At 56.5% G+C, this 11,321-nt stretch overlaps 3 protein-coding genes across 3 annotated transcripts; 1 reads left to right on the top strand and 2 right to left on the bottom strand.

Moving 5' to 3' along the window:
* Nucleotides 1–148: 148 nt before the first annotated feature.
* On the bottom strand, nt 149–2,111 carry BU26DRAFT_515911 (uncharacterized protein). Its single transcript, XM_033828202.1, has 4 exons — nt 1,787–2,111; nt 1,614–1,741; nt 1,309–1,557; nt 149–1,260 (listed from the first exon to the last, which is right to left on the bottom strand). Exons 1-4 carry the CDS (start codon nt 2,094–2,096, stop codon nt 613–615), a joined length of 1,335 nt encoding a protein of 444 aa, XP_033688585.1. The 5' UTR covers nt 2,097–2,111; the 3' UTR covers nt 149–612.
* Nucleotides 2,112–3,175: 1,064 nt separating this feature from the next.
* On the top strand, nt 3,176–8,115 carry BU26DRAFT_601676 (uncharacterized protein). The gene is made up of 4 exons (XM_033835278.1): nt 3,176–3,587; nt 3,677–4,030; nt 4,081–4,238; nt 4,286–8,115. The coding sequence occupies exons 1-4, from the start codon at nt 3,569–3,571 to the stop codon at nt 7,661–7,663; spliced, it is 3,909 nt and encodes a 1,302-aa protein (XP_033688584.1). The 5' UTR covers nt 3,176–3,568; the 3' UTR covers nt 7,664–8,115.
* A 546-nt stretch (nt 8,116–8,661) lies between these two features.
* On the bottom strand, nt 8,662–9,900 carry BU26DRAFT_601675 (uncharacterized protein; the record flags this gene model as incomplete). Its single annotated transcript, XM_033835277.1, has 2 exons — nt 9,226–9,900; nt 8,662–8,786 (listed from the first exon to the last, which is right to left on the bottom strand). The coding sequence occupies exons 1-2, from the start codon at nt 9,767–9,769 to the stop codon at nt 8,662–8,664; spliced, it is 669 nt and encodes a 222-aa protein (XP_033688583.1). The 5' UTR covers nt 9,770–9,900.
* Nucleotides 9,901–11,321: the final 1,421 nt, after the last annotated feature.

The following is an 11,321-nucleotide window of genomic DNA, read 5'->3' as shown; positions in this document are numbered from 1 at the left end:
ACCATCATCTGCGTAGAAATTACGGTTGTGGAACGAAGTAGTCTGCTAGAGTAGATATGCAGAGGTAGAGAGCGGGCGTCCTGATCCTGTCTGTTATGTAATCATTGAGGTTGGTATCGTTAACGCGCAGAAAATACAAGACGTTTTAGGAGTTAAAAAGGTAATAAATTTTTTTACCATGATATAAGGCGTATGCATATCCAAGCTATAAACCAAATAGCCAGACTGCCGGAGCAAGCAAGTGGTACCTAGGTAGGTAGGTATACCGTCTTCGCAAGCGCGTCAGCAGCAAGTCAGCCTCGCACAGCGCCGGAGCTCAAGACGCAAGGAAGGTAGGTTAGGGATAGCAGCAAACGCCCCCTCCCTCACCGGACCACACCGCATATAGCCTATCAAAACGAAAAGGCAATACCCGCACTCCAATGCGCCCGGCTATCCACGCAACGCACTTGCTCACTCAGTCTTTAAAAAGCACCCGTTTAAGGCCCTTCACGCTACTCTCCAGCACGCCCTCCGTCTCACTCGGTCCTGGCGTCTCAGTAGTCGCGCGGCGCTTGCTCTTCCGCGGCGTGGTGTCCACGTAGTCTACCGCGTCTGTCGTCTTAGCTCAGCTCAGGCAGAGGGAGATGAGGAGTCGGAGTTGTAGGCAGCCTCACCGTTACCGTTGGGCTCTTCAGGCGGAGCTAGTGCGCCGCTTGTGGCTGGGGGCGCGGCATTCCTCAGGGGGGAGGATAACATTTTGTTTTTGCCGACCGCAGAGTCTGGCACTGCTTCATCTGAGTCTTCGTCCAGGGGGGAGGGAGGGGTGTGTGGGGCTGCGTCAGAGGCCGGGACTATGGCTTCACTGACGAAGATGCCAGAGGGCGGGGTTTCGGGTTCGGTGGGGTCTGCGTCCGTCGCGGGTGGCTCTTCGACGTCCTCGATTGTAGCTTCGCAAAAGAGACACTTGATCGGGACGTCCCATGTCTTCCTCTTCTTGAGGCCGAGCCGCCTATCCGTGATAGTCAAGCGCGTCTTGCCCGATAAGGTTGAGTTGATCGTCGCGAGCAACGCCAAGGGCGCTTTGCGCTTCCTCTTGGGGCTCTCGTCTTTTGCTGCTGTATCTTCCTCCGGGTATGTAAGGTCGAAGGATTCATAGGCTTCGTGGAGGGCGGCTTTCTCGATACAGGGGCCGTGGAGCCATTTCGAGCACGATGAGCATTGGATGAGGAGTTGATCAGGGTTGCAGGGCGCATTGTCGACGCAGTGCATTGGAAGCTTCTGCGTGCCGGTTAGAGCTAGACAGTGAATTTGCGCAGGACAACGTACCGAGAGAACGAACGACTTCTTCGTGACATCCAGCGTCTGCCGCCAGAAGAGCTGGTCTGGGTGGAGAATCTCTCCTTGATCCTGCCGCTCTTGCCAGTGGACGACGTCGGCTGGGCCATCGACGGTCATGGCATCGATGATGGCCATGTCGTTGGTCGCGATCAGTTCGTTACGTCCATGATGGGGAAGCCGGCCTGACGGAAGGTCCTCGGGCCTGTACATCCAATATACGCGCAGGTAGACGTGATTCTGGGGGGAGGGTTAGTAGGCGCTCGGGCCAGGGGTGTAGCTGCAAGAGCGCATACCTCATCTCCAGCGCGGACCTCGAGGACCTTGGCCACCCAGGCCTGGAGAGGGGCGCTCTTGCTGCCAATCTCGCTCTCATCCGCCCTGATATAAACAATATCACCGACCTGAAACTCAGCCTGTCCAACTGCTCCAGGTCAGCCACGAAGCTCAGCCGCCAGAGGCGCCTTACTCGTGAACTTTTTGTACCGGCCAGTGCTGTCCCATTCTAACGGCGGCGTGACGGTAAACTGTGTCTCGCTGAGGTTGCAGCCATCGAAGACATTCGGCTGCACGATATGCGGAAGCCTCAAGTCCTTCATGGACCTGCGCTTCTTGCTCGCCTTCAGAGGCTTCAGCTCAAAGCCGTGGAAGGTCCCCTTCTGGTCAATGGAAGACCAATCGACTCTTTCGCGCTTGCGCTTGTGGCTCTCTGGTGTGTCCGTCATGGCGCCATTCTTGGCCGGTGTCAGCGCGTTTTCGCTGCTCTTGCGGGCTATCATGGCGGTGCATCACCCCGTCCGTGGGTGCAATTCGCGCTTGAGGTGGGGATCCTCGATGGAGACCGTGCAATGGAGGTGGCCCTGATGAACGGCGGGCGGAGTGGGTCCGCAAACCCAACGCGCTGGCTGCGGCGAAATGTCGGCTCCAGACAGAAGTCTGGTTTCCGCAATGCTGAGCAGACAGGGCAGCAATTGCGAGCGTGACTGGATGGAAATGGAGATGGCCGGTAAGGAGCCCCGGAGCGTTTGGCGCGCGCGGTCGCGAGGTGCCAGACGTGATGGAGCTATGGGTGCGGTGCGGGCTTCACTAGCGCCTGGAAAAACCACCCCCCGAAGCTCCGACATCACGTGCCCTCGGGATCACCTTCACCTCTGCAGCTCGGCCGCCCGCTCGGCATCGTCGACTCGTGTTGGCCTTTGTACCTTTTGTGTACACGTAGGTCAAGCACCCCCGCAGCTGTCCGGAAGCAACGGCTCGCGGCATTAATTGCCGGGCCAGACTGGGACCAGGTGGTGACTAAGTCTTGGCCCACTGCGGACCAGCTCTGATACCGTACGTCCCGGGTTAGACCTGACAGTGCATCGTGAAGCAAAACAGGTGTGGAGCTACATGGGGGAGAGGACAGCTTGAGCCGCATTCCTCACCCGCCGTGGCTGGCCGTTGCTGTGTTCAATTTCCTCAGCAGCCAGTCCCTTCATTCCCTCGCGCTGCCAAAACACACGGCCAAGCGCACAGCCCTCGCGACATCATCACCCGGAGCCACAAACGTCAACATGGAGCGGCGTGGCTGGTGCGCGAAAGCCGGTTTCGACTAGCTCCTCAGGTGTTGAGGCGGTTGGATACGAAAGGCCCGGTGACAGAAGACTCGTAAGCTCGCAGGTCCGCCTCTGACGGAACGCTCTGCTGGCTGCAAAGGGAAACGCAGCCAGGCGAATACGCGGAGGTTCGCGGGTAGCTATATTGAGACATGCGGCCACATTTGCTTTTGACGCCGTTTGCTCGCGCATCTTCGCTTTCTCATCATCAGTGACCTGGTTGTGCGTGCGTGCCAGCCCAAGTGAATAGCGCGGGCCCTTCACTCCCCAAAGGCGCGCTTTTCGTCATCGCGGATCCTTGCCGCGGGAGTGCCCAGAATTCCTCCGCCATATCCACGACGACACTCCACCCCACAGCGTCCGCTCCTGCTCCCTCCTCTACTCTACTCTGCTGCACTCCCAGTCTTTTCCACCCCGGAGCCCCCCCTCCAGCCGTATCCGCGCCATCCGCAGCGCCCGTCCCGGCTGCCCGTCGCTCGCTTTGCGTATTTCCTAGCTGGGAACTTTTTCTACTATCCCACCCTTGCATCCACCCGGCGCATCCGTGGCTTGCGCGGCTGATCCGACAACACCACGCGCCTGAGCAGATACACAGAAGCCCGTCAGCAGCGGAGGGCCGTTCGCTTACACGTGTAGCCAATTGCTCTGCAGCGGCCATGGCTCGCCCAAAGAGAGGTAAATACCCCCCGTCGTTCGCGCCTTCCGCTCCTGCCTTCACCAACTGCAACATTCACTAATGCTGGCCTCGGTTCGCGCGTTCTCAGTGCTCTCTTTCATGTCAGAATGGGGAGGCCACTCGTCAAACCGCCGGACGCCCTCGTCGAACGCAGCTTCGCCGACTCCGCACTCGCCCAGGGAGAAGCCGCCGAATGCGTCCTCCTTCTCCGTCTCCTCCGTCACCCACGATAGCGACTTCAACTCGCCCGGCTCGCAGCCGCGCCCCGACTCGCGGCCGTCGTCGCGCCCAATGTCCATGATACAGACATACCAGCCTCCCGTCATGGAGGTCAGCCAGGACACGCTGCCCGAGCTGCAACGTATCTTCATGTTCCTGAACAGCCACTCGAACAAGCTGTACCAGGAGGGCTACTTCCTCAAGTTCCACGACACCGATACGCGTACGTCAAGCTTTCCACAAATAGCCGCTTCGTGACACTGACAAGCGCAGGCGGCCGCCCAGCCCCAGATCGGGTGTGGCAAGAGTGCTTCGCGCAACTAGTGGGCACCATCCTGTCCCTCTGGGACGCGAGCGAGCTGGACAGAGTCAGCAGCGACGCTGAGGTGCTGCCGACATTCATCAACCTCACGGACGCGGCGATCCACATGGTGCGTCCAACTATGACGACATTTCAATCCTCGCTAATCGGTCGCAGATGCCTTCTATGGTGCTGAGCGACGGCAAGAAGCTCGACAACATCCTGAGCGTGTCCACAGCAGCGAGCAACAAGTACCTGTTCCACTTCAACTCGTTCAATTCGCTAACGCAATGGACCGCCGGCATCCGATTGGCCATGTACGAGCACACGACGCTCCAGGAGGCGTACACGGGCGCGTTAATTGCCGGCAAGGGCAAGACATTGAACAATATCCGCGCGATCCTGGATCGACAACGCACAAAGTACGAAGACTGGGTGCGTGTGCGATTCGGCGCGGGAACGCCGTGGCGCCGGTGCTGGGCCGTCGTCAACCCGCCCGACGAGAAGGAGTACACCAAGCTGCAAAAGACGCAAAAGAAGAACATTTACAATAACAAGCCCGTGGTTCTTAAGGGGGACATAAAGTTCTACGACTCGAAGAAGGTCACCAAGAAGAGCCGACCCATCGCCACGGTCAACGATGCGTATTCGTGCTACGCAATTTACCCGCAGTCGAAGCCGCTCATTGACCAGTCAACCCTAGTCAAGATTGAGGGGAAGATCACGATCCATTCAAGCCCGGAAAAGGTCACCGAGGGCTTCGTTTTTGTCATGCCTGAAACGCGCCCGGCAGTGTCCGGTTTCGAGATCATGCTTCAGTTCTTATTCCCGGTCTTCGATACCTTTGCCCTGTACGGGCGCCCGACCAAGTTGATCGCAGATGTACTGGACTCGCGCGGCTTGATGTTCGCCATGCCTTCGGACAGGCGTTACGGCTACCTGGAGATGTGGGATGTGGTCAGCTTGATTCACACCGATGGCAGTCAGAACTGGTCCGAGCGGCAGTGGAGGAAGCAATTGAAGGATTTGACATCTAAACGCATGGCATCTACCCCGCGCGATCGAAGCAGGACTACTAGCCGTAGAAACACGATTAACCGCACCAGCCTACCACCGTCCCGCAGCGGTACCCTAAGATTCGAGGAACGTGGCTCGATACGGTCCCAACCGTCTACCCGCCAGACATCTCCAGCCCGACCCGGGGAAAACCAGCCACAAGAACCGCGGAGAGTGGATTCCGCACCACCGACTGCGCCATTTTCAACGCCACGCCATCAACGTTCGGTTTCTGAACAGACGAATGGGTGCAGGCAGTATCACGCCGAAACACCATCACGTCTCGCCCAATCAGCGAGTGTGGACGACTACAACAGTCCGCCGCCTCCACCACCGCACCGTCAGCTCGATGGGTCCCCTCAGCCGCATGAAGGATACGAGACTTCTGACGGAGAGACTCCAAGCCCAGATGCTCGCAATCTACCCGAGGTCCAGCTTGCGCCCACGGCTCCACCCTTGGGTCCAGTCGAGCACCCTCCAACGTTCGCTCATGCACCGAGCCAGAGGCCACCAGTTCAGCCATATCATCCTCTTACGATGAAGCCGGACGCGCATATGGATTCTGCGACGCTTCATCAGCTGGCTGACGCGACGAACACGCCTATTCCGGCAGGAGTTGCGGTGGCCGGCGCAGCTGCAGCGTGGCGAAGTCATGACAGTCTGGGTGGTAGGCGAAGCGGCGAATATGACAGACAGGGAAGCAGAGATCAAGACTATCCGAATGCTAACGTCCAGAGTCAGAACTACTCTAGACCTGGGCATTCGGGCAGTCGTCTTCCCACTATTCCTGCCTCGCCGTTCGTGGAACAGGAGCAATTTGTGGAATCGCCTACAGTATATCAGCCAACAGCCCCACCTGTCCCCGAACACGCCGAGCTGCCGCCGTCGCGGCCGAGCCTTGAGTTTGCCCAGGAGCAGCGCCCCGGCAGCGGAGGCAGCCACTCAATTCATCGTAAACCAGTACCAGGTCGGTCTTCATTGTCCCTGCGAGGGGATGATACCCACTCGGCCACAAGCTCAAGTCTCGGCAGTTTACGAAACGACGTAGTCGATCCCGAAGCCCTCGATGCCCTCAATTACACCAATCCAGCACTGCTGAGGCAGCCCAGTCAGTCAAGCAGTCGCTATGAAGATGATGCAGTGTCAACCTCTACGCCCGATTATGCAAGCACGGCCAGTGAAGAAGCACCGAAGCCGGCGACAAGGCTTCCAGAGCGGCCGCGGAGTGGCATGCTGAAGTTTGTTGGGAACCCAGATCTGAATCCCAAGCCTGATCTTGTTATTGGAGACGCCCATTACAAACCCGATTCGAAGCCAGCGGAAGCGTCGTCCGACATCCCCACCATTGATTTTGGTCCCACGTACTCTCTAGCGCCCGACGCCAAACGCCCCGGGACTAGCGGAACTATGACCCAAGCCTTCCATGACAATAGTGTCTCGCGGTCGAAGGAGAATCTTGCTGCCTCTCCGAATGAGCAGAAACGGCTGTCGTATTCAGGCAGGACAACGCCCATCGCAGCGGCACACATGCGCAGCTCCTCAGCCTCTCCACAACCCTCGGATAGCCGGAGCGTCGCTTGGCAACCCGGTATGGCATCCCCAGGCCACCCAGATAAGCAGAAGCTTGATCCGGAGGAGTGGGTAGTGCAACGTGCTGCTGCCGCTGCCCAGCCACGAGAGTATCCTCATGGCAGGAGCAAGTCTCACACTCCACCCCCCTTGAGCCGAAACCAGTCAGGCGATTGGTCTCATCTGCAACGAACTCCAGAGGCCATGCCTGCACGTCCACCGAGCCGACCCCTCAGCCGACCGCTGTCCCGAGGGGCTGAACGCCTACTTGATCAGCGCCCCTCGTCATTGTCCGCTCGCGAGCAAGAGCAGGTGGCACGGATAACAAACACGCCACTCATCGATTTGACGAAGAATCCGAACAAAGAGCAGAAGCCGTCTTCGTCGGGCCTTACAGCTTACATCGATCATCGAGAGAAAGAGAAGGCTGCTGCGAAGGCGAATCGGAGCACGGCGGCTATGCAGGCTGAGATTGATCGGCGCATGATGGCGGCACAGCAACGGCAGATGATGGAGATGCAGCAGATGGGTCAGCAGCAAATGCAAATGGGGCAATCAATGGGGCAACCAATGGGACAGCAAATGAGTATGCCTGGTGGATACTCTACACCGACACCGGCCATGATGGGAACGCCGCAGGTGTACCCGCCAGCATTCGCCTACTCGAGTCCCGGCCAGATGCAGCATATGTACCAACAGCAGCAGGGCTACTTCCCGCAGCAGGGGATGTCGCCAGGCATGCAGCAGGGTTGGGGGACCCCAAGCCCGCAGCCGATGCAGGGACAGTTCTTCATGCAACAGCAGCAACCAGGGCAGCAACTAGGGCAGCAACCGCAGCAGCACGTCACGCAACCCTATGGCGCTAGCTTCGACCAGGCGCAAGCGGCGGCTCGTTATGCGCACCAGCAGGGGCAGACTCGGCGGCAGTGAGGTGTTGATGACAGGCGTTGAAAAGGGCGGAGACGATCGAATTATGAAGTGACGATACGAATGATCATATGGGGAATGCGTTCTTGGGATGGTTCTTCCCCTGTACATTTTTGCATGGTACAGGCTTCGCTTTTTAATGGGCGGGTATCTTGAGCTTTTCTCATGTACAAATGCATCATCAAAAGGCTTGCGTTTCTGGATTGCATGGGTTAGCTCTCCGGGGAGTATTAGATGGTGTATCTGTATGCATTTGTTGGGGGCATTTGCATCGTCGGCTCATTTTTTGGGTGTCGGTGGCTGGAATGATATTTGGAGTTTGAACTTGACTGAGATGGTTGATGCTGTGATGCTGTGATGCTGTTTTGCGCGTTGCATTGGGAGGAAGTCTTACTGTGGAGGAATGGTGCATGGGAGTAGTGGTGCTGAGTATTGAGGTCTGTGCATGGCGATGGTCATGGTGATGCGTATCGTGGTGTAAGGAGGGGCACCGTTCTTTGTCTCATTTCCTCTCCGTCCTCCCCCGAAATCGTCTTCGGTTTTTACGATCGTATGGAGAAGCGCGGGTTCACTTCTCTCATGGCTTGTGATGAGGCTTGTTTTTGGTGCTGTGTTGATGCGACTGCGACTGCGACTGACGATGGCGGGGGGAGCGAGCGAGCAAGAGCATGGCAAGAGCATGGCATACCGGCGAGGTTCATATTTTTTTTTTTTTTTTGTTTTGTTGGGCTTTTGGAAACTTTGGAAAAGTCGATTCGACGACGCGGCTATTGGGTGTTCGTGGGTAGATAGATATATATACATATATAAGAAGGTGGGTGTTGGATGGATTATTTGTCCAATGGCTCTATCTCGCTCTATCTAGCTCTAGCTCTAAGGAGGGGAGAGGAAAGAGCAAGGACATACACGGCTGGCTGGCTGGCTGGTGTGGTGGAAACAAGCGGAAAAAGGAGGAAGGAGGACTTCGACCGTCCCCATAGCCGGTGGGTTTTACGGTTTTGTTACAGAATAGCGAGGCCTTTTCGCCGTGTAATCGACGGCGATGAGCTTTTGATGACGGTGGTGGGTTGGGTGGACGGGGGAGGGTTTGCGGTTTTGGTGATGCGGACGAGGGGCGGAGTGGTGGCTCATGTGGTGCTATTAGCGTGTGTTTTTTTGTCCAGACATCACGGTCCATTCATTATTTCTCAAAGATCGCTCGGACGCGCCATGCCACTTGCGCTGTTGTTTTCCGGGTATGCGAGTCCACAGGCTACTGCGTTCATGTTGTGTATGTAGCAGTTTCTGGGAGGGAGGGAGTCGTTGAGCAGCGAAGACGCAGGCTTCTTCTCGTAAGGAAAAGAAAGTGGACGAGAAGTTTTGGTAGCGGACTTGCAGTCTGACTGGCAGAGGGAAGGAAACACGGGCATGGAACTTTTGTAGTCTGGGTTTTAGAGATGGGGAGCTTGCTTGGCAAAAGGGGGTTGCATCACAGTGGGGTTGTTGCTGTTTTGGGTGGTGGGAGGAAAGACGCAGCGCGGCGCAGCATATGTGGATATTTAGTGCCGTTTTCCCTAACCCCTCACCTGTAATACTATCTGCGGCCTCTTGGTTGGGGTCTCTGCTTCCCGTGCCTTCGTTTTCTGCGCCGCGCTCGACCACTTTTGCTTCGTCAGCGATGACTTGCTGCGCTACGTCGTCGTTACTGAGGGGCTCGTCGCGGATAGCGTAGTCCGGAACCATGGGTTCTACGCCGCCCTCCTTGCGGCTGCGGTATGGATCCGCGAGTCTGTTCGCCGTTGCCCCATCCAGTGGTGCTTCCTTGAAGTCTTCCACGAAAGCCTTGATAGACGCCTTCAGATGACTCCGCAACGTGTAAAGTTTATACCGTCGCTTGTCCTTTTGGAGCGTCAGGAACAGATATCGAAAACTCTTTCGCGCACGCTCTATGCGCTTCTTTTCCGCATCCAGTTTCTTCGGGTCCTTCTTGTCCATATCACTGTGGAAGTGACGGAGCAGCTCCTGCGGCGTCATCTTGACGACGCTCTCCACCTGCGTTTTCGTTCGAGCCTCCTGAAGCGCCCTCTCCCTGAGAATGAGGTCAGCCAGATCCATGGCTTTCGCTTCCATGTCATTGACATGGGTGCGCTGTTCGGGACGACGGGCCTTATGTTTGACCTTCACGAAGTGTGTTCCCGCTCGATGATGGTTTAGAAAAGGAACCGAGATTGGGCCTCTTTTTCCTCCATTGCATACCGTCGGACGCTGCGCGATTTAGGTAGCGCGCAGTACTCCGACAGAGAGAAGGCATGAGCGGTCTGCAAACCAGTGTTTGGGAATTGGATCTGCAAGGACGTAGGAGTGTGTCCCTTATCAGGGCTGCGCATGCATTTTGAGTGAATGTCATTTTGGCGAACGAAGTGTGATGGAGGCGCAATATAGTCAGAGACGGCTTGATTGTTTGGAGACGCCGGCGAGGCCGCACACCAGGATCCCCATGTGGAACGGGTCCGTAAAGAAGGGGACGTGTAGGGAGCACGGAAGTTTCTTTTTTGAGTCTGGACTGGAGAGAGTGCCGAGTTCTTCATGCATCGTCCGGTGCTTGGTTTTGGTGGAGTCTTCTGTCCACGGCACGGCTAGAGATCCGGCGTACACTTCATTCCTTAGGTTTTAAAGATTGCGAGGTTGGATCTTCGACCTCCGTGCACTACCGCATCAACAGTAGCTGCAAGGGAGCGCAGGAGCGAGACCATTTCTAGAAACAACAGCCCTTCTAATGCTATGCATGCATACAGCAGAAGCCAAAAGTGCACTCATGGAGCAAGTGCTCGTTAACTTTGAGTTCGAAAGGCGTAGAGCGGAGAACTCTTTGAGTGGGTAGTCCTTATAAAGTTTTTGGTATAGCGCCGGAAGGGAGCAGGAGGGACAAGCATGCAAGCTCGACGATGGGGTTTTGGTATGCCAGCCGTCGCGAGGAGCCGACGGCGACATACTGGACTTCGTTCTTGCTTTTTGAACTGCTCCAAGTCGCCGTCGCAGGCGCTCCATAACGTAGGAGTGCATTCTTTTTCGAGGTAGGAGCACACGGGCCCGCATACCGTGATGTCATCGATGCTTTGATGTTGGAAAGGTGGAAGAGGGACACGAGCATGCCGTTGTTTGAGAGACGCTTTTGGCGGGAAAACGGGAGGCAGCACGAAGCTTCGCCATGGCATGGTGGAAACTGGTTTCTGGTAGGGCGAGAGAGTGGCGGACAGACGCATGGAGATGATGCTTTGCTTTTAGGTAGAGAGGAGGGCTCTAGGTTCTCCAGCATCGCGAATGTTGTTGAGGGCTTTTTGAGAGCTGCAGGAGGCGGGAGCGAGGTCGCATTGAGGTCCTCGGTTGACGTTTCGGTGTGAAGGAGGACAGGAGGTGCGGTCGCCATGATTTGGCATCTTTGGGATTTAATATATTTAATAGAGAAGAGAAAGCAAAGACAAAATCCCGTCCCCCCGGGTATAAATGACGCGCGAAACGCGCTGCACTCCCATTATGTTCTTTGCAACCCCTTTTGGAAAAAGTCGGGGAAGAAAGAACACTAGGCACTTAAAGGGTCTCGAGCAGTCGTTTGTAGAAGAATGTATTCAAAAGAACCCACCCCCCCGTAACGACCATATCGAATGAATTCACTTGGTGCGCG

Source organism: Trematosphaeria pertusa (genome assembly GCF_010094035.1).
Source record: "Trematosphaeria pertusa strain CBS 122368 unplaced genomic scaffold BU26scaffold_3, whole genome shotgun sequence".
Lineage (NCBI taxonomy): Eukaryota > Fungi > Ascomycota > Dothideomycetes > Pleosporales > Trematosphaeriaceae > Trematosphaeria > Trematosphaeria pertusa.
Note: the sequence above shows the minus strand (reverse complement) of the source record. Positions and strands in the feature narration are given on the sequence as shown.